This window comes from Dysidea avara, chromosome 9 (assembly GCF_963678975.1).
Source record: "Dysidea avara chromosome 9, odDysAvar1.4, whole genome shotgun sequence".
Lineage (NCBI taxonomy): Eukaryota > Metazoa > Porifera > Demospongiae > Dictyoceratida > Dysideidae > Dysidea > Dysidea avara.
Genome location: NC_089280.1, coordinates 4,221,106 through 4,244,903, shown reverse-complemented (window position 1 = coordinate 4,244,903; position 23,798 = coordinate 4,221,106). Strand labels below are relative to the sequence as shown.

Here is a 23,798-nt window from a genome sequence, read left to right as displayed (position 1 = left end):
TTTCTGCACTTTTATTGTGTTTAGGGGTCCATTGCATTCGTGATATGGTCAGCTACTTAGTGTATCTGTGTAAAGTCATGGCCTCATTGTTGATCATGCAAAATATTTTGTGCATTTGATATAGTTACCCTATACTTATGAGTTATGTCAGGAAATTCACTACAATTGCATCGTCTGTGATTCAAATGTTACAACTGTTTGTGATTTTTTTATTATGCCACAGCCAATGTGGAGTATACATGAAGCATGCCTGCATGGATGTTAGTCTAAAAAATGTGGAGAAACCTTTCCTTGATATGAAGTTCTCAATTCCACTGTTCCCCTTACAGATGGTTTGAACATAACATACGTAAAATATGTATCTAGTATCGCCCATATAGGTTAAAATAAACTGTCCGGTCATGCAACAGCTGAGGTTCTCATACCTAGTATAGCTCCAACAGTTGCGAAAAAAACCTTCCTAACTTTCTTCCTGTTTCTGGCTATGCTCCTGTTAATGGAACATCCAAACCATGACTGCTATTTACTTGAATAACCCATAGAAGGCTTTGGCAATATAATACATTGGCAAATTGTCCTGTTCATTCACCAACCTTTTTCCTCCAAGCTGCCGAAGTATATTTTTAGCTGTCATTTTATCTATTATGCAATGTGTGAGAAACACAGTGATTTTCCAAAGTTGCTTTGCCAAATTTTCTTACTATGCATCCCTGAATAAGTGTCACATTAATTTTGCAGTAACAGCCTATTACAAGATTGTGGTTAATCATTATTTTACATTGTCCCAGCATCTTCAGGGTGCTCTGTACAGTTTGCATAAGGCTTCCCAAATCACATGGCAAAACAGGTTATCTTTTATGTTGATGGAAATATTATGGTAGTTAATTAGTCTGTGGCTTATATTACTGAATTTTTAGCACTTGTGTGTTAGGCAACAGGCACGTCCCTTGCTATTCTACACCCTTATGTTTAAATTAGAACTAGTCTGTCATTTTTCACCCAAAAGGCATGAAAATTTTGGATGAGTTACTGTAGTAATTTTGCTAAAAAAGAGTGCTTGCAGTTTTTTGATAGCAACTTCGGGTGACAAATAGCATGGAGGTGAAAAGAAAGATTGGTGGCAGTGTCAAACCGGAAGTTGAGTATCTGATAATGGAGAAGCTAAAAGACAAAAATAAAAATTCCCAATAGTTTGTACTGTTTTGTATAGTGTATCATGAAAGTATCAAGGTTCTAGTGTGTAAACTGTAAGACTAGTTCTAGTTTAAAGGGAAAAATTGTAACTCGCATTCACAGCTAATGAACAGTTGGGTTTGGAATAAAGTGTGCTCGAGTGTTAGCTTATATCCAGTAAGAAAGTACAATATATATTTTCCCAAACCATTTGTGAGTTATGGTAATTTCAGCCGTACATGAACTGTACAGAGCACCCTTAAGACGTGAGAGAAAATGTCCTACCATCAGTATAGCTATTGCGTATACAAACACGGTAAGTCAAGTTCCAGTCAATACACCCACTCCGTAGTGATACAGAACAGTCAATTAGTGTTGATTGCTGCTGATTGAGCTCCTGCTGTGATAAATCATCTCTCTAGAGTTCCTATGGATACATATGCATGAAATTGACAAGGAGAAAACCTGGCAGACTCCTGCAAGCGTTTTGAGCATAAATCAGATGGCTTTAGGTTTGAGGCCACCCAGGTCCAGTCATAGATTGTTTTCTCCTTTTTACACCTTTTCAAACATCTTTTACATACCAACTATAGGTATGCATAAACCCTTTGATCTTTAGGAGATAATGAGGTCTTTAAAATCACTTTGGAGAGATTCTCTAAAAGGGTTAGAGACCTCTGGAGAGGTTCTCTAAAGTGATAACAGACCTTAGCAGATAGGTATCTGCAAGAGTTCATATTTTGAAATCTTGGTATCTGTATATCTCCAGTTTAGGAGTCAACACACGGTACACCTCACTAATGATCACTGATGTGCTGAATGTAGCTTTGCAGATTTCACAACCACTACTCTGCTCAGTAGGCTTACCAGATCAGTGAGCTTTCTTTTATAGATAACAATGTGGAAAGTGATTATGGGTTTACATTTTGTGCAATATATGATGACATGATGTTCTACTCAGTCGATCTATCTACCAGTATAAACACCCACCCACCATTGTCAGTTAGAGACCGCCCACTCAGATCATGGCTTTAAAAGTACCTCGGCTTCTCCTTGGGTTTTTAAGATTCTCATGGTGGCTATAGGACCAAGTGTCCCACAGACCTTCAGTACTCGTGCCTTAAATAAATAAATTTATGGTGTACCACTTTCATGCATGCCTCAGATCAAAGAAAATCCAGTGCGTACAACAGCATATCATTTGTAGTGTGGTGCGTGGACAGATGGAAGGCTATTGCTCATTAGTTGTAAAGTGGTTTAGTATTGGCTGTGACATGGCTAAGTACCTCCTTTTGGCCACACACGTAGAGTCTGACCACTAATTAGTTCAAAAGCGTCAAGGAAAAGACATACACAGCTTCGCCATAGGAGCTCACAATTTGGCCAATACACCAAGCATGAATCTCTCTGTAATGAATATCAATATCCACAGCATCACTTTTGCAATTACTCATTTGAATGAATGAGGCCAAATCAGTATCCTTATACCATGTACTTGTTCACCAATAAATTAAGCTAGTTATCGCTAAGGCCACATATTGTTATGTTTCAGATCCCCCCTTATGTCTCACCGCCTAAATTTGGTCATTATTATGACATCATGCAAGTTTTCACCAGTACTCTGAGATGGTGAACACTATGCTTACATCACTATATGCATAGAGGAAGGGAGACTAGATGGGCTTAAGATTAGGGACCCGCCGGTTATGCTCATAATTTTACCTATTATGCTATGCTGCACTGCTCAAAAATTTACCTATTATGCTTAAATTAATGCTCAATATTTACCTATTATGCTCGATTATGCTCAATGTTCATGTCTTAGTTCATATGCTTTGCTACTAATTTAACACTGTATAGAAAGAAAAAAAATGAGTGGCTGGAACACAAATAATAAATTCTTGCTGCATGTAAGAGAAAAGATCGATATACTCTAATAGAACAGTCAGTTTGATGATTGTTCTATTAGAGTTACTGATTGCTCTATTAGAGTATCTTATTTTGCAATTGTCATTTTTTCAGCAAGAATTTATGCTATCGTACAAATATTTAACCTATTATGCTGGCATTAATATGCTCAATGCTTTTAGGTACCTATTATGCTCAAAATTATGCCAGCATAATCGGCGGGTCCCTACTTGAGATTAACCCAGCAGGTTAAAGATGGAAATCTCTAATAGAGCATTCAGCTAACTCCAATGAATAATGAACAATTAGCTTCCTGCCCGCATTAGTTAGCTAGACTATAACTTTTCTGATGTGAAACATAATTGTATGCAAGTGATGCAACAATACCACTCAGCAATTATGCAATAAATTTCACATCAGCCACAAAGTGAAGCAGTACAAGGGCTAGACTAATTAATTATTGGCCATGTGTCCATTTTTGGGAAACGTGCTACCATACTGAAAAAAATTGACTTCTTCAAGATAATTTGCAAACTACATGTTGGACTAATTCTCACTTGAACATAATAAATGTACAACTGTAGTGCTGGTAAATTCCATTGCTGCCTTCTTGGGAAACTTTTTTATGTGGTCATGATTGAATTAACTATGTATGCTATAGGAGCCCACAAGAAGGCAGGAACTCTGGGTTGCAGGTTACAGTGCAGGGAGTGAGAATCTTTACATGAAGGGAGAAGCTAAAGCTAAATGTTCAAATGTAGTAAAATCGCAGAGACAGGATCTAAAATTTCTGACTATTCAAGAATGGACCGTATTGGTGAATGAGTTAATAATTTATTACTAGAATGCATACAAATAACATTACAATGAAGTAATGAAAAAGACTGTGCACTACATTAAGCCTTATAAAACCTGTGAACATACACTACAACGTGTACAGACATATAGTTATACAAAAATTCAGCACATAACTTATATACACAAAGCTCAACATGTTTATCAACAGCTGATTGTATGCCCATTAAATGATAATACAAAACACATAAAACGTAAAATGCATTTTAAAAAAAAAAGTTTCTAAAGTTATTAATTTTTTATTTAAAATTTTTTTTTCAATTTTTTCAACTTAAGGATGAAAGATCTTAGAGGTATCAACAATGGCTTTGATGTACATCACATCTTCCTTGACATAACTTGGGTGATCAAGGATCGAGAGCTCGGCAAATTCAGGACAACCACTGGCAACATTCATGTCACTAACTGGTCTCTTGAAACTGCTAGACTGAGCATTGGGCTTGAAGGTTTGGACAAGATGCTTCTTGTGATCCTGGTCAACAAGGATTAGACTGACTTTAGGCTCAAATGGCCACTGAAGGAGGGGATCATACTCACCCTTCATTAGCACAAAGAAGATGGAGAGGTGTGTCTTCTCTCCAGTACCATCACCATTAAGGTAAGCTCTGATGCACATTTTGTAACCATTCCTTCCTGTGTAAAATGGTGGGGAATAAATGCTGGTGATGTGACCAAGTCTGGCATCTCGGATTCTTCGACGTACTTCAGGAATACGCCACAAAAATGCTCCATTGTGGGTACTAGCAAGAAAGGCTTGTAATTGTAGCTCTAATTCTGAATGATGCACACTAAGAACATTAAGTGTACGTTCCACTTCCAACACCTTGTCTTCAACTTGTTTGGCTAGCTCTGAGGAGGGTGGTTTCTCATATGGGACTACTTCACCAAAAGCAACATTCCGTTTCATAGTAAAAGCTTGCTGCTGTAGTTGTTGTTTAAGGCTTTCTACTTGTTCCATTATCTGTGAAGAACTTTCAGTGCCACAGGCTTTTGAGGCTTCTTCTATTTGTTTTTGTTGGGCTCCAATGATAGTTACAGTTTGTTGTTGTTGTCGTTCAAAGCTATCCATGCGCTCCATAATCTGTGAATAAATAGGAGCACTTGAAGCATTAGTGGATGTCACTTCTTTTCTGTTGTAGACTTCAATGTTAGGAGAGTCTTGATGCGGCAGAAGTAAAGAAGCTGCCTCCATACAATCAGACTGACTTGAAACACTGTGTTCTGATGCTGCCTCTGATGCAAGTTTCTTAGAATGTATATCTCTTTCAAGCTTAGCCAGTTTTTCTGGTATACCTTCCTTAAGCTGAACCAGTTCTCTTTCAACCTCACTGATTTTTTCTTTTAGCAAATTTTCTAGTACCTCATTCTTCTGGATTACTGCTTGGGAGTTGACAATAACTTTATGAAGCTGAGTTCCTGTTTCTTTGGGTAATTGACTCGAGCTGTCCTATAAACAGAAAAGGAAGTGGTAAACTTTACTAAACAACAATACATAATCCCCATCCTTGTAATACACACTAATTTGTGATTGCATGGTCTATTGAATCTGACATACATAATAGCACATTTTTGAAGCTTTTTTGTTTTCAAAAAACTAAAAATATAAAGATCACTTTGTACAGAACTATTGGGAAATAAATCACAAGTGCTCATTAAAATAGTTACAACTGGAATGATACACAGAGTTAAAATCTTGTACCATTGTGTTTGCCATGAACATGCAAATCAAATGCCATAAGTTTATGTCACAGGCAAAGTTAAAATCATGCAGCAAAGAAAGATTGACAGCAAAAAACAACAAAAAAAACAACAAGGGATGGACAAATATTAAATTTATGAAATTGCTTTTTGGTATGGCTGCCTCGGCCTGCCTGCCTGACCACAGTCACAAGGCTAGAGGCCAAACAAAGTAGCACACAGCCACCATTTCTTCCATTATAAGCCATGCCTTTAAGAGTGCTTTCTGTACTTTGTTTTTCCTTTTTTTTGCCTTCAAATATATGCTTGTCTCCTTCATGCAATGAGACAAGGTGTTATCAACACTTTCCTTAGAGATGAGTATTTAGAAGCCACAACTTTTTAAACAGCTTTAGCAACTGTAAGTGGAGTAGATATGTGTGGCTGCACTTTTAAAATATTGCATGGACTAACTATGCCACATAATCGATCAGAACATGCAGCTCTGCTCTTAATGATCAGAGCATGCAATGACCACTCCCATTAATGATCAATAAAAAGTTGTAAAACAAGATATATGAATCACAGTAGCTACTAGTATTTTTTTTTAAATTGTTAATTTAAAAAAAATACTAGTTTGTTAGTTTTTTTGTTGTAGTACAGCTAGCTACAATGTAACTTGTAACTTTTCTATTAGAATATCATACATGACTGTTGTATTAGAGTATATCTCGAGTCAGCCAAGAGGTGCAGCTAGCTAGATCAATAAGGGGTGAGGTCATCTTGTAGTAAACAGCTAGATTGTTAAGAGGCGTGGTCTCCGTACTCTATTGCTATTAGCCCACCTAGATCTTTAATCGATGGGTGTGGTTCTGAACCTATCACGAACAGGATCCTAATCGTGAGCCTGCAGATACAGTGGAATCTCAGTTATCCAAACCCCTTGGGGCCAGGGGTGGTCCATAAGTCTGAAAAGTCTGTATCTAAAATTGCATATAAATTAGCATAAAGAATTTTTTTTTTTAAATATCAGTGTTTTCAACCACCATAATAGAACAGTCACTACTCTAATAGAGCAGTCATTTCCACAGTTCAGTTAACTGAGAATCCAGATGAGTGGGGTCCGGATAACTGAGGTTCCACTGTATTTAGCTAGTATATCTCTTATAGTAGCACCGGGACTGAAGTGCTCCTGAAATCCAGCTCTGAAATAATTTTGTGGCGTCTATATATGTTGCTGAAAGAAAGTGTTGATACAGAAAATTAACGCCTCAATATGGTTTTGTTGAATGAAGAAGACAAGCAGCCCGATTGAAGATAAAAGAAAACACAAGGTGCAGAGGGCCTATACTCGTTGGACCACAAAAGGCACATCCCACTGGTGAGTTTGTTATTGTGGTGTAAAATGGTGGCCGTGCGCTGCTTCGCTTGGCCTCTAGCCTTGCGACTATGGTCAGTGAGGCAGGCAGTGAGACAAAAATTCGAATTTTGGCAATTTTTTAAAAATTCTATATCCGGCCACCTATAACTGTTTTGTTATATTTAATGCTGTTTTATACATTACATGGACTAGTACTATTCGTAAAGGTGATTTTCATCACGTAAAAGGTCTCTAGGGTGATTTTTAAAGGCGGAGTTTTGGGCAGCACATGAAATTTTCAGGGCAATTCCTACTTAAACAGTACTACTGTACCATTTGATTACAACATAGTTATGTGAGAAAATCCCTACTTTGGCATTGAACAGATGGTAGTAAATGGCATCCCATAATAGTTGTTGTAATAGTTACATCTCTTGTTTCACAACTTTTTATTGCTGAAACCCTATTTCATTTAATGCACTAGTTTTACTAGTTATTTATGGCCCCATACACACCAAAAGATAGGGTAGTACTGCTATGATCAGCCTATGCAATTTTCAAGTTATTCCTGTGTGGGGTTTACCCTGTAGCCGTGACAAAAGTTTGATTTTTACATGAATACATGATCATAATACTACTATAAATTTAACTTAGCTGAAAGACTCAACTAGTCAGTTAGTGTTAAATCAAGACACACAGTAGTGTGTTGTGCATGCAGCCAAGAAAGCCAGTGCACCACACAGTGTAAATTGACAGGAAGAAATATCATGCATGCATAGCTTCATTGCTCTTTCTCTAAAGCACACCAGGTAGACAGGCCACACAGGAAATTTGATTAAATTTGTACCAGTCATTTGCAAGACACAGCAGTTTTCGCAAAGTATGCAAAAAGAAATCTAACCCCCCTTAAGGCATAAGAAAAAAGCAAAGCAAAGAAGAAAAAAAAACACCTATACAATGCAAATGTGTAGCTCGATTGCCTTGAACTTTGGCACAATACATATATGTTAAAGGTCTGCCGCGAGTGCTATATAAAAAATAAAGCACGAGGCGCACGGCCAGGATGCTAATAAAGCACGAGGCAAAGCCAAGTGCTTTATTAGCATTGAGGCCAGCGCCAAGTGCTTTATTTTTCACATAGCAACGAGTAAGGCAATGCTTTAAATGATTTATGGAACTTTCTAGTCATGTAGTTTCATCATACACTAGGACTCGTAATTAACACGCATTGCATGAACTATTAGCAGCCTGAATGCACACTAACTGAATGCACACAAGCTAGTTTGGCTAAGTAACTCACGCATAGTTCACCATAGTTTGGAACGGTAGACGTTCATTGCATGTTTTGGCAGGTTTGGGTTGAAACCCACAATCGATTTTATTGTGACACATGGTGAAGTCTTTTGATATCTCCAGGACTTGTCCGTTTACATTAACAAACGTAACAGCAACATTACCTTCTCCCACCCATCATTGAAGCATTTGGGTATGACTATAAAAGCAATCCAGTGGTAGAACTTGTATTGGCTAGGGTGATTGACCACTCAGCACTGCGAGGGATATCAGCCTTCACCGACTTGGGTGATTAGTCATATTGGCATGAGCACTGTGGGCTATTTCCTGTACTAGAGTACATGGGCAACTGTGCTTTATTGCCCACAAAGAGTCCTTTATTGCACCGCAACTATTGCAATAAAGCACTCTTTGTGGTGCAATAAAGCACTCTTTGTGGGCAGTAAAGCACTGTTTGCCCTAAAATATAAATTTAAAGAACATTTTTCTCTATTGATCTTGCTCACGCAAATGTCTATAAGGAGTGTATAAAGGTGAATTCATGTACATAAGTTTGCTATGAATCTCATATGAAGCCAACTGCATCATAAAAATCACTGAACTTTGTAAATGTGAGCATTTGCTAAGTATTTTGTGCTGAAAGGATAGTAGTCCCACCAAGCTATGCTGTAATACCATCTTCTTTCATTACTTTCTTTCACTTAAATCCCTACTTCATTTTTAAATTAATGATTTTTTAGTATACTCGTCTATTTCCTACCGAGCTACGTTATAATACCATCATTCATCTCTTTGCTTCACTTTTTATTGCTTTGATCCCTACTTCATTTTAAATTAATGTTTTTCAATATACTAGTTTGTTTGGCTTTTTTGCTACCTGTATATAGCATACAACTATACATGTATGACTGTTCTATTAGGGTTAGAAGTCAGCCTCTTGCCTACCAAGACTGAGGCATGGTCACTATTCCTTATTTCACTGTGCTATTATAAATACAACTTAACCAATAATGGGTATGGTCATTGTGTTCAGTAAATAGATTGTTAAGAGGTGTGGTCTCCAGGCTCAATTTTTACTACTCAACCAAGAGTTACAGGCACCTACCAGGTGTTCAGTATTTTTTACAGTAGTGTAAGGCTTAAATAATTTTGTGGCATCTAAATATGCTGCTCAAGGAAAGTGTTAATATGGAAAATTAATGCCTCGTTATGGTTTTGTTGCATGAAGGTAAAATGACGACCAGCCTGATTGAAGATAAAAGGAAAGACTAGGCATAGAGGGCATGCACTCATCAGAACCCCAAAAGGCACATCCCACTGGTGAGTGTTTGTAATTGCAGCATAAAGTGATGGCCATACACTGCTTCATCTGGCCTCTAGCCTTACAACCATGGTGGCTGGCAAGCAGACAAAAATTTGAGTGTGGGCGATTATTTTAAAATTCTATATCTGGCCGCCTGTAAGTGTTTTCTTGTTTTTGATGCTGTATTTGATGTTAAGTTATTCCAAAAAGGCGATTTTCATTGCGTATGATGTTTCTAGGATGATTTTCAAAAAGCATAATTTTGCAACATTTTAGGGGGAATTCCTACTTATATGGTACTACCATACTGTTTGATACATTAAGGCCATTCTGCTAAAGTGATTTTTGTTGTGTATGATGTTTCTATGGTTTTTAACACCAACATTTGGGGGCAGTTCCCATCACTTTAAGGGGGAAACCTACTGTGATATCATCAATTGTCTGTGGCGTGCATTTCTGCTTTACTGGCCGTGCGACTCACTACCACGAGTCTTGATCCTTGGTGATTAAAATAATAGGAATCAAATAACTAAGATAGATGTGGTAAGACAACTGCATTATTGCTGACAGGCTTAATTTGGGTTAACCAGCATAATCATATCACTTACTCTCAGTTGGTTGGCAGCATCAACAACATTATCCTTACGCTGTGAGTTGTCTGCATTTGGATTAACAGCTAGAAGTTTCAATGCATCTATATCTTTCTGTCGCTGCAAATCTTTCTTTCTAAGTTCTTCAATCTGATTGTTACATTTTTTTGCCAGCACCTTAATCTTTCTTTCCATTTCAACAGGTACGTTTTCAGCTTTAGTTTCAAGCTCTTTATTTCTTATTTCCACTTCCTCAACTTTTTTCTCTAGTTCCTCAGTTCTCCTAACTGATAGTTGGTAGACTGAAGCCATGTTCTGGAATGCCATGGAGAGTTTGGAGAACTCAGTGATCATCGGTGCTAAATGATCAGCTAGTTTACTGGTATCCTCAAGATGATGACAGAACTGGTCACTACCAACCTGTAATAAATGCATCAGTAACTAGCTAATTACTACAGTTTGTATAAGCGAAATGGCTAGCCTTCTACACACGTACATATTTTGTGTGGTTTAATACCTCCACATACAGGACTTACCTAGGCTACACAGTCCCTTAAAAGGAAAACAGGGTTATCACAAGTGTTAAAAAGAATTACCACCAGAAAAGAGTACTAATCTTATATTTTGTTCTCAAAAAGCGACAGCAAAATTTTGGTAGTGAAACATACACTAAATGACTTAGTGTATCAATGTACATGCTATTATTGTTAACATTATTTGGAAGCTACCCAAAATTCACATTAATCTTATTATAAGAAGCATTAAGTAACCAAATAAAAGGGATCATCACTACAGTAATTTTGTGACATAAAAATTTATAACCCAAGCTGCATGCCTTGTGTTTACAATAATTCATTACCACACCTGCCATCATTATTAATTTATGACCGTCTATTGCTATCACATGATAAGCCCTATCAGAGCAAATAACTGTTTTCTTCAAAACAACACAGTAGGCAATCACAAAATTTACTGATGCCAGGTGGATCAAGAATTGTCGTGGAGCGGAAATATGACTCAGCAAAGTGTAAAGATTTCATTATTTCTGGTAGTCTACAATTCCATGTTTGGTCGTTTTACACTCATATAGCTCATTGTGAAAGGCACATATAACATTTTCCATATATCAAGCTGCCATGGATAACCACTACAAAGCAAAATCTTACCTACCTGGAAGGTTAATACTGATGCTTTACAGCTTTTATTTCTCATATACAGGCTGCTTTTAACATTAACCATTTTTTTGCCCATGTGGACAGAGTTACACAGAAACACACGTACTTTTTAAATACAATTACAGCAACCATGAAGGCCGGTTGTGGGACATGTGCCTGGTTAAAAATGAGAGTGAATCACTTGTCCAACATGAGGCAGACTAACATTCATATCTTCTGTCTCCTTGGGAGCACTAAGACGTAACAAAGACTTTTGAACTCTTCTTTACAATGCTACCAAGGTCTATATATTTAGGCTTATACCATTAGCACCTTCCTTCATTGCAAAACAAGTGCTTCAAAAAATTATAGAAATTTTAATAACTCATCCATAGTGCTTTATATACATACTACGGCAAAACTAGACTTGTGCTAACATGTGGGATCTTGAAGATCCAAGAGTGACGAAGCTAGACACTAGAAATAGAAAAAGTGTCAAAGGCATCACTAGCATGGTTGGTCTGCTATTCAGTAGAATGGCAGGTTTCCGCTAGGTTCTTCGTACCTGGAGAGTAAGTAAGCCGTCAACAGTATTAACACACAACTAGCTACCACCAGTTTGTTTATCAATGAATGGCGACTTAAACTGTATAAAATTTACAGGCCAAGCAATAATCTTTGCTTGTGAAACAACACCAAAACAAATATAAGATAATAGAGAAATCGGATGCATGCCTTTTAAAAACATTGTATAAAACTCTTTCTGATAGTCTGATTTAAGAAATGGTTGTACATCTGGTGATCTATTCTATCATGTGATGCTGTTGTACAATCAAATATGGTGGCTGGATTTTGTTAAAACAATGCTAGTGTCAATACGTGAACAAAATGCTTTGTAAGTTTGAGATTATGGCAAAATCAAGAATAGAGTGGTTGCACAAGTAATTACATTAGACGCGTTTAGGAAAATGTGTGGCAAGAATCCATTGCCACAATGCATGAAAATTGCATATTCTATTCTACTGCCACAACACAAGTATGGATAGCTTAGATACTACAGTGTTACATTCACCTATTATAAGGTATTAATATATTAGAAGGACAAGAACGCAGCTGGTTTGGTTTATGAAATTATGAAAAAAATTCTGCTTTTTGCTAGCACGCTCACGAAGCCAGATGCCTATTTACGTTTACCAATGTGGTGAATACACACTATTTTCGCCGCGTAGCCACAAAGCAGACTGGCTATGCTCTCACTACTCTAGTACCTGTACATGATAACAGACGATTATCAACACCAACATAGTTTGGCTGTTAGTCACTCTACAATGACAGGAAAATGAAACACGCAATTTTCCCAGCACCTGGCTGTACAAGTGCCACACGTTTTGCCAAACGTTTCAGTTGAACACTGCACCTGTGATGTCACATGCAACTGCTCTATAATGCCTAGATTTTCTAGAATAGGTTATTCAATTTTTACACATGCAGCATGTGTTAATAAGATACCAAGTGAGTTTGTAGTGAGGTCAACTCTTCTCTGTGTAATTTATGCACATGTTATTTAATTAACTAGGTTTTAAACACAAAAACGAACATATTTTTTTAGGTTTCAAAGGGTTTTAAGAACAACTGCATAATTATCAGTTTAATGTTTATAAAATGTGAAATTCAAAATATATTTTTAAAAGCCATCTTATAGCATAGTACCAAAGAGGGAAAAATCTTCACGCAGCAGGAACATCCACATCATCATACTAAGATTGTGAAAGGCAATGCAGTAGGACCTTGCTTAGATTAGTTGAACCCTTAATTATCCGAACAGCAGAAGTTAGTGACCATTCTATTAGAGCAACAAGTGTATGTTCTATTAAAGTAGTTCACCACTACTCATACAATGGGCTTCACCTACATACCCAAAACAAGTTTGCTTATAAGCTATCTGAACACTTTTATGATTAAGAGTGACCTCTACAGTCACAACAGAAAACTGGATGATTCCTGTTACAGACATATAGGGAAACCATCATGCAGCGCTACGATGACTCAACACCTTGCACTGTCAGCAAAGATAAATGGAACACAAAGGAAGACACAGGTAAATCCAAGAAGTATGCATTGTACCAAGAGTTCATAATATATATATATGCATATGTATATGTTAAACTACAGATATTGTGGTATTCGAAGTATATACCAAAAGATATACAAACTTAGAAAAGATGTTATAGTGTGAGGCGAAAAATATGTATATCTTTTGGTATATATTTCGAATACCACAATATCTGTAGTATAATATGTTAATACAACATCTCGTTTAATTACTAGAATATCAATATCTTCAATATACTGAGTCTATCAATGTCCAGCATTGAATACATACACACTGTATGTGTCCCATTTCTACAAGAAATACTGTCAGTAATATATACACTATAAGATTGTTTAGTCTGAGTCTGAGTCTATTATCACTCCGCGTTTTTTATAGGGCTGATTAGGTGATTGTCCTGGTGTCTCCATTGCTGGTGTACTGGGAAATCCAAAGTACAGTATACAGTACAGTTTGAAAAGTGATATTTATCATTAATTGATGATGAGAAAGGGCCTGAGCCAATATGACTGTTTGCTTGAAGTACATTACTGTGAGACTGTGGAATGTTTGCCACATTTTGAAAGGGATAATGACTTCTAGTGCTGCTGAGAATTCCACTTATTCCTTGATGATCATCAGAATCAGCATTTGAGTATGCTCGAAGGCTTTGCTCATTGCGGTGTCCTGTGATAACTGCAATTTTGTCATTTGAGACCCCTGCTTTCTGAAGTTTACAGACTGTTGTTTTTCTAACACTGTGGTTTGTAAATTTATTGTTAGTAAGGTCTAAGCCACCTTGCATGGCAATATATTTCATGTATGTGTCAATGGTATGCATACCAACGGGTTGAGTTGTGTACCAAACTTCATTAATTGGTGTGTCTAAAGGTTTAAGGTAAAGAGGGCCACTGTTCTTTAATTCATCAGGCCGCTTTGATATCAATAGTTCCAGCAACTTAACTGGGCATTGATCATGACCCTGGTAGTACAACCGCTGAGGTAGTCGTCGGCTTTCCTTAACAAGTCCACCTTGCCTGGTCTTAGTAATTCCTTCCACCCATTCAACATAAACAGTTTTACCTGACACATTTTTTACAAATTTTTAGATCTTCTACTCTTATTTGATGGTGTTCTTGGCAACCTCTAGTACCGAATTGCTGGCTAATTGTATAGAATATCGAGTAGTTCAGACTGGTGGGATTTGTGCACCCCAATACACCCTTTTCCCACAATTGCTCTTCTTCTTCCAAAGTCAGTGCATCTGATCTGTTTTTACGTTTTCCCATACCCTTCTCTCTCAGTGATATAGCCTTTCCATTCAGTACTTTCCTGCATTCTTCAAAGGCCTTGTCTTTAATAATGCTGTATTTTTGGCCTTTCTCTCTCAGCCATCGATCCAGTGAAGATAACATTGTACGAAGACTATCTGGCTCATACTCACTCCCATCGTTCTTCCTGACCTCAGCAAAAAAGAATTGCAATATTTCATCAAGGTGATCCACTGGAATATTCTCAAGTCGCTCCGGTATATTTCTAGCTTTTCTCCATGTATCAAATCTTTTTATCCAAGTTAACGTAGTTTTTGTGGTGTTATAATTTCTTGTTTTGTCAGCAAATGTTTGTAAGTCTGACTTACTAGCTGTGGCGAATGAACTCATAGCTTGGGCGTGGTCTTGAGCGTCATGACTAGGGCATGCAACTTGACTAGCGACGTCATTATTAGAACTGCTGAGAGTTGTTGTGGGTTCTATAGTGCCAGAAGTCTCGTTGGCAGTAGTTGCTCTCTCTAAAGTGTTATTGCTGGCGGTATATTGCTTCCTTATTAAAGACGCGTCCAATTCTGTCTCAGCTAAACTGCTAAATAACTGGTCCAGTTCGTCTTCCTCATCGGAACACACAAACGTTGCAAGGTTCGAAGACAAGAAGTCTGCAAGGTCTATTGTATTCATTGTATATGTGTTTTACTACTGGAGTGTGATATATCGTAACCATAGAGATGAAAATATATAGCCAATCACATTCGGATATCACCGAACAAGATTAGAACAAATGTTATACAGCGTTCATTGGCTAGTTTGCTGTAGTATATCAAATATATACCACCGCCTCTTATTGGGTGTTTTGTACAGGACACGATATTGATGTTGTATTAATATATATACTGACTCATATACCCCTGTAGAAGGGCGTATCGTGAAGTTATGACGTAGCACTTCTGAGTTCACCCGTTTTTCTTTGTATAATTAATGATGTCATTAGTTGAACATGGTATCGATTGAACGCGTGCCTAACAACGTCGCTAGCAACCAATTTAACTCTGGCTCTAAGCGTTTCTCACCGAACTACAATCGCTCTTTCATGGGTTAAGACTGTTTCGTAGGTGTTTCTTGCTGGGCCATTCGCGAATACGGCTATCCTGAGCATCGCGTGTGTGGCACTTTTATGGCTGCTCGTACATCACAAACCACAACACCTTGTCATTACGTCATAACTTCATGATACGTCCTTCTACAGGGGAATATGAGAGTAGGATACTCTCCTCAGTATATACTAACTATTTAAAAAATTCAAAAATTTAAAAGGAAGTAGGGGTTGATATAATATACACGCTACAAAAAGTACAGAAACAAGTTTAAAAATGTTACAGCTGAAATGAAAAATGATCCAGCAGTAAAAAGCAAGGAAACAAGATTAGACGACTACTTGCTAAAATGAGACGCATCTTAATGCCTACTTTTGGCTAGCATCTTGAAATGAGAGAGACCATCAAATTAGCCAAAAGTAGGGATTAAAGTGTGTCTCATTTTAGCAAGTAGTCGTTTAATCTTGTTTCCTTGCTTTTTACTGCTGGATCATTTCTCATTTTAGCTGTAACATTTTAAACTTGTTTCCGTACTTTTAGTAGCGTGTATATTCACTGTGTATTATATCAACCCCTACTTCCTTTTGAAATTTTAATTTTTTAAATAGCTAGTTTGTTAACTTTTTTTTGTCTAGCTAGCTAGCTATGCTATACTCTTTTTGTTTTCCACATGGTATAAATATCACTTGAAACAGTTCTTTTACCTTTGTATGCAATAAGCGCCTCTAAAAACAATTACTGTTTTGTCTTTTAAAGTTATTACAGCAATTTTTAAGGCTTCAGCTGCATTTCTAATGGCATAAATGTTGATGATTTTACAGTAAAATATCGCTGGAGAGTCCACCATTATAAGAGTGGAACCCTCACTTTTAGAAGTCTGGATCCCAAAGTGGATCCACCCCTCAAAGACATTATTAGCTAGCTACCTCACAAAAAAGCTAAACTGGTAATTAAGACTATATAAAATGACTACCCAGCATTAATAAATGCTAGAGACAACTCCTTGGGTACTACACCCATTCACCCTCATCTTACGCACACGTTTGTTAAAATTACGTGTTTGGGTTGTGGCACGCCGCAACTATTAAGCGCTATAATCCTTCAAGAAGAACAAAGAAACGAATGAATCATGAAAGTAAACAGTATGATGCAGCGGACAGAACAACAGATTTGTGGATCTGCCGTCATTACCTTGGCTGTCTGAAGTTTCTGGAGCCGTACACCTGGTGCTATCAGGTCTTACAGCAGGCAGGCAGGCAGGCAGGCAGGCAGGCAGGCAGGCAGGCAGGCAGGCAGGCAGGCAGGCAGGCAGGCAGGCAGGCAGGCAGGCAGGCAGGCAGGCAGGCAGGCAGGCAGGCAGGCAGGCAGGCAGGCAGGCAGGCAGGCAGGCAGGCAGGCAGGCAGGCAGGCAGGCAGGCAGGCAGGCAGGCAGGCAGGCAGGCAGGCAGGCAGGCAGGCAGGCAGGCAGGCAGGCAGGCAGGCAGGCAGGAAGGCAGGAAGGCAGGCAGGCAGGCAGGCAGGCAGATGAAATGTAGGGGAATTTTGAATTTTTAAAACTCATTGTACATCGAAACATACAACTTTTCGCTTTGTTTACCCAAGGTACAGCACCATTATAACAGTACTAATGCATTCCAGGTGGTTTTTTCGAGCAAACTTATTGCAAAGCCGTTTTTTTTTTTTAAGGTATGAAAATCCACGAAACCATATGATTTCTTACCAACCCCTACTATACAATACTATTGTACTGTATGATATTATGAACTTTTGACTGTACATATTGCAGTTAGTGTTGCACCGATCACCTAATCAGCCAAAATTCCGATAACTGATATTAAGCAACAGGATTAGGTGATACTGATAACTGATCTGATATACACTAACAACACTAACACTCATCCTCATCATTATTAAATCACTCATATTAGTAACATAACCATTGATATACAACTCATTCTAGGCTAAAATGTAAAGTTAAATGTATACCACAAGCAAAAGCTACTCATCTTTACCAGGTGTTAAGTACATTTTAATCCCAATATCAACCAATACCAATTATCAAGCCTGACCCATTATTGATGCAACACTACTTGTAGCATTTCAAAAGGCACTGAAGTGACATCAAACAGTGAATAAATCATGCCCAAAGTCTTAGCCATTATCAAGTTACACTTGTCTGAAGGAATTAGTCAGTAAGTCAGAAATTCCACTGAATAATTTTTTTAAAATAAAATTTTGTAGCACAATCTATTGGTAGTATTTCAGGTTATACTGAAGGCACTTTTGGGCATACCTAACCAATACTGTCAAGACACCATGAAGGTATTGTGAGCCTGGATTAGTATATGTAATAGGATGGATGGCTGTGGTATTCGGGATTAATAGTGTGGGCATTGTAAACAGAAAGAAAATAGTGCTCGGCTTTGCCTCGCATTATTTCCTGTTTACAATGCTCACACTATTAATCCCAAATACCACAGCCATCCGTCCTATTGCAAATTAATCCAACAACCATAGCAACTGTTGCTAGACAACAGAAATTCAAAAATAATTAATGCAACAAAAGACAAATCACACTTAGCAACCATTGCCTAGCAAACGTTGCTATGGTCTCAGCAATGGCTACTTAGCAATCATTGCTAAGCAACCATATTGTTGCTATGTCATGGTATTCCAGATATCTAGGAGGAGCGTTTCATCAACTGGTAGAGTGGAGACGATCCGAGCGCCAACACATGCCAAGGACTTTACTATTCACGTGACCCAAACTCAAAACCACAATTACATACATACATGATACCTAACCTAACCTAGTACATAAATGAAAGTCACAACAGTAATCTAACTATATAGAGTCAGTAAATCCTCAACGTCCTCCGGGGCCACGGATAAGGTGTTAGTCTAATTCTTAATACGTTCACGAGCCTTGGTAGCAGCACTTCTTGATACTCTTGGACAGCTAGTGTTGACATCCCTTGAGACTTGAACATCACCATTGTCAGTAGAAGCAGTTTCATTGTTTGAACTTGCTGGAGAGGCTGCGGTTTCACTAGCCAAGTTCATTTCAAGTGGATATAATTTTGCAATTGGTCTATTAGTCATTCCAGTTTTAGTGCGAATGTTAGCTGACCTTGTGAGTCCATCTAAACCCTTGATCAACTCTTCAATAACTGCCAACTGCCATCGAGCTCTTGCCACATCATCGTGCACTAGTACTATATACCCAACTTTGACAGTTTGCTCCTTGACACCTCCACCCTTGTGAGCTTCTCTCAAGGCAGTTAATATTCTCTCTTCCATCGAGTCTGAAAATGCTGAAGTAATTGCTCTTGCCTCTGAGCCCTATCTTGGAGCCTAATTCCTGTTGAATAGGTGGGATCAGTGAGTTCCTCATTCTCAGTAGTAGAGTAGGGAAGAGTGGTGATGCGACGGCCATACAACAAGTGGGAGGGTGTCAAAGGTTCAGGGTCAGTTATGTCAGCAGATTGGTAAGTTAAAGGTCGATCGTTCAAAACAGCCTCAATCTCTACTACCAAGGTCTGCAACGACTCCAGAGTGATAAATGATCTACCAAGCACCTTCCTTGCAACAGTCTTCGTCATTCCAATCAGCCTCTCCCAAAACCCCCCATACCAAGGGGCTCGCTTTGGTATGAAATTCCATCTTACTCCTCTTGCAATCAAGGCCTCCACTAGTTCCCTTGAAATGAATAGTTTTCTTAATTCTTCTGCTGCTGATTCAAACATTGAGGCATTATCCGATATCATCACTGAAGGTAATGATTTGCGTGAAACAAACCTACAGAATGCCTGCAAGAAGGTTTCAGTACTGAGATCTGTGATCACTTCAAGGTGTACTGCTCTGGAAAGGCCACATGTGAGCAGACATATGTATACCTTACTGTCACATCCAGAATTCTTCACATGAAGTGCTCCAGTAAAGTCCACACCCGTAATCTCAAATGGTCTACCTTCAGGATTGTGGAAGTGGCGGTGATTCTGGTATTGGATATGACTTTCCCAGTACCTTCAGACAAACTACACATTTCCTGAGCAGCCGTTTCACTAATTGCCTGCCTGAAGGGATCCAATACTGTTGTCTCAAGGCTGCCACTGTATTAGAGACTCCAGTGTGTAATTGTTCCTGGTGAACTGCATAAACTATTAATCTTGTCAGAGGATGACTCTTAGGCATGAGATAGGGAAACTTGGTGTCAGAGCTTACAGGCGCATTATGTATCCTCCCGCCACAGCGTAAGTAGCCGAGTTCGTCAAGGAACAAACGCAGTTGTCGTACAATAGGTATTCGCTTACCCTTGTTAGTCTGAAGGTGGTGTATTTCCTTAAGAAAGGATGTGTGTTGACAAACATAGATCCATTGATGATGTGCTGTGTCAACTCTGCAGTAGACAGTGGTCCGATCTTGTGGTTGCTATGATGTTTGACATTGTGGATAAATCTGAGGACATACGCTGACACATGTAGTAGCCTTCGTAGGGTACTGTATTTTGACACTAGAACAATGTTATGGATACCTGGTATTGTGGTGCTTGAATGAGTCACCAGTGTGCAGGTATCTGCGACAAGTTCTTCTTCAACTTGTAAATGCAAGACTTCACTGACGTTCCAGGTGGGCCATTGGGATTCTTGACTCAACCAGTCTGGGCCATGGTGCCATAAATCAGATGTTTTGAGGCACTGAGAAGATATCCCTCTTGTTAGGAGGTCTGCTGGGTTGCATTCAGTGGGACAGTAATGCCAAGTGAAATTGGGTAACAACCTGTGAATCTCATTGACATGATTGGACACAAACTGTTGTAGTTTCTTCTTGCTGAGTAACCAATGTAAGGTGATTTGGCTATCTGACCACATTGTAACATCAAAACTGAGATGGTGAAGAGACTTCAATATGAACTTGCAAAGGCGAGAACCAACAACAGCTGCTATTAACTCTAGTCTAGGGAGAGTGTGGCTCTTCATTGGGACTACTCTTGTCTTAGCCATGACAAAGGATGTCTGATCTCCCTCACAGATGTACATCACTGCTCCGTAAGCTTTTTTACTGGCATCGCAAAAAACATGTAACTTCTTAGGTGCATCACTCATAGGCATTAGGTAGCACCTCAGGAGCAAAATGTCTGTGGTATCCTGTAGATGTTCAACAATCCTTTGCCAAGTGTCCACATGTTCCTGTTGTAAGGGCTCATCCCAACTTACACCACATTGCCACAACTCTTGCATCAATATGCTGGCTTGAATGGTTACAGGTGCTAGAAAACCAAGAGGGCCGTATATCTTGGATGACAGCTGAAGTACCCTTCTCTTTGTGATAGGTTGGTCCTTGAGGTCAAACTGTGTCGCTATATAACCAATGGTGTCTGTAGACGTGTTCCACAAAAGACCCAACAGATTAACAATTGTGTTATTGTCTGCCGTGTCCTCTTTAGCAGAAAGTGTCTGTAATTCTGTGCAGTTCAATGCCAACGCTCTCAAGTTAAATTTGGCATCATTCATTATGGACCTTGACTCCTTGTAATACTGTACAGCTTGTAAAGTAGCCATACAACCAGAAATGATGTTATCAACATATAGATTATTCTTCATGTCATCTGCTACAGGAAAGTTGTAGGAGGTAAGGTGACGGCAAAGGGTAGCATGGAGCATGAATGGGGAGCTTGTGGACCCAAACAATACAGTCTTAAAGCGGTACACTACAAGTTCACTCTCTGGGTCAAGGGTGGAGCTAGCCACAAAAAACGAGTATAGTTCCTGTCTTCTTTATCAAGACGGATGTGTAGAAAGGACTTTTCCAGATCAGTGGAGATCCCAATTGGGTGAGATCGAAAACGAAGGAGAATGCCACACATATCAGTCAAAAGCGAAGGTCCAGTTAGAAGACAATCATTCAGACTAAGATTCCTTGATGAACGGAAACTGCAATTGTAAACAATCCGGATTGGAGTTGTTGGCGACGCCTTCTTAACTGGGTGGTGTGGTATGTAGTGGACATCTGCTGCAAGATCTGGAACAGGCACCCTCTCAATAAAGTCTCGTTGCTCTTGCTCTTGGATGATTTTATCATAAAGTTGAATTCTTGACTTAATTTACGGGCCAAGGAGCGTGTCTTCTTTGTACAAACAGTGTAGTTGGATAGGAGGGCTGGGTGGTCCTGTTTCCAAGGAAATTTGACACAGTAAGCACTGTCACCTTCACGTTTGATGTGAGACTGCAGGTAACGATCAAATATGTCCTGGTCTGATGTGTCAGTTCCTATATCTGTACTTGTGAGTTCAGCCTCCCAGTGGTGTGAAAGAGTATCCTCCTCAATTGGTATGGAAACATATAGCACACTAGTCTCAAGTAGGGGGGTGGTCGCTGGGGTGAGAGGTCCAGAGAGAAGGTACCCTAACTTACTACATGGCTGTTGGACCCTCACCTCTTACGATATGGTCACCCACAAACTGCCAGTAATAGTCTGCACCAATTAATAGGGATATCTCAAACATGCTGTCCTTCGTGACTGGGTTAGCTAATTGGAGACCATTCAAATGTTTCATTTGTAATAACTGGGTGTGGCATGTGTTCTGCAAAGGTGCAGCGATCATGGGCATCAACAAAACTGATAGGGTGATATGTTCTCCTGACAGTGTTTCAACATCAATGGTCGTCACCCCTAGCTGTTTGAAGGCTGTTGGTTCTCCTCCAAATGCAGAAATGTTGATATTTTCACAGTTGTGTGGGGAGATTCTGAGTTTCTGCGCTAACTTGTTGGACATAAATGAGCGTTGTGCCCCCCTCATCAAATAGTATATTAGCGTCTGTGCGCCTTCCATTAACACAAACTGGGGCTACTGCTGTTTACAATAAGCAAACAGAACTGTTAACTGGTTTAGTTGTAGAGCCTGGTGGAACGATTGCAGCAGTGACGGCTGTTGGATTGTCTGATGTTGTCTCTGTTGTGGTGGTAACTGCTGTCTTTTGTTCAGTAGTAGTCTGTGAAGTGGTTTCAGGCTTTACCGTGACGTCTGGTGGTTTGGTAAATTCAGCACCACAAAGGCTAGAGTGGTGTTTCTGCTTGCAGGACTTACAACTGAACTTTGATGTACACTGTGAGACTCTGTGGTGTCCCAAGCAGTTAAAGCAATTCTTTCCCTTCTTTACTATTTCAAGACGTTGGTTAGGATCTTTCACTTTCTCACATCGTGTTGAAGGGTGTGTCCCTTTACAAAACAAACAGCTACTCTTGCTTCGTTGTGTATGGTGACTATTAGTATTGGTGTGGAGAGCAGTGGTCATTGAGTCCATATGAGTTTCATAAGAGTTCTTGTGCAAGGGTGACAATACAGACTCTAGTACCCCTATCTCTTTCAGAATCGCTTCTTTGAGTTGATTAATGGTCCATTCAGAGTTGCCATGTTCACGGGCAAGATTTCTATGGATGTCAATCGGTAATCTAGTCAGTATGATAGGGACAAGCATAGTTCCATAAGATTCCTCAGTTGTTCCCAGGGCTTTCAATCCTCTGATATGTGTCTCAATCGTATCATAAAATAGTTGCAGACTAGACAGGGAGTTGGTTGGGCTAGCAATTTCTATGAGGGCTTGCATATGTGCTTGGACAATTTTGTGTGGTTGACCATACTTCCTTGTCAGTAAGGCAATGGCATCGTCATAGTTGCTTTCTGTAAGTGGCAATTCTGCAATTGTCTTAAAGCATCTCCGTGTAGCTGTGCTTTTAGGTAGTTAAACTTCTGTATCTTGGTAATTGAGGGACAGTTGTGCACAGCTGTGTCAAAGGAATCTCGGAAACTTTGCCACATTAATGTATCTCCTCAAAAGGTTGGCAAACTTAGCTTGGGTAGGCAACTTACAGGTTCTCTTGTAGGTACTGTTGGTGTGAACACTGGAGCAGTAGCATCTAATGGGCGTGAAGCCGGTGGAGGTGGACGAGTTGACTCCACACGATGCTTAACCATGCTGACATATTCCATAATGGTATCTTGGATTTCTTCTGATTCTAAGATGTCACTCT

The 23,798-nt window shown here is 39.1% G+C and overlaps 2 protein-coding genes across 3 annotated transcripts in view; one reads left to right on the top strand and one right to left on the bottom strand.

Moving 5' to 3' along the window:
* Positions 1 to 4,147: 4,147 nt before the first annotated feature.
* Positions 4,148 to 23,798, bottom strand: part of LOC136266193 (TNF receptor-associated factor 1-like) — a 24,515-nt gene continuing 4,864 nt past the window's right edge. The window contains exons 4-5 of the mRNA XM_066061194.1: positions 10,178 to 10,579; positions 4,148 to 5,383 (exon numbers count right to left, since the gene is read on the bottom strand). Coding sequence (XP_065917266.1) covers positions 4,208 to 5,383; positions 10,178 to 10,579 — 1,578 coding nt within the window. The 3' untranslated portion in view covers positions 4,148 to 4,207. The remainder of the gene's footprint in view (positions 5,384 to 10,177; positions 10,580 to 23,798) is intronic.
* Positions 15,114 to 23,798, top strand: part of LOC136266190 (TNF receptor-associated factor 2-like) — a 95,196-nt gene continuing 86,511 nt past the window's right edge. Inside the window, exon 1 of one of the 2 annotated variants that reach the window (XM_066061189.1) lies at positions 15,114 to 15,315. The gene's annotated coding sequence lies outside the window, so the exon portion shown is untranslated. Of the gene's footprint in view, positions 15,340 to 23,798 lie in introns of both variants that reach the window. The other variant, XM_066061188.1, reaches the window with a different exon arrangement.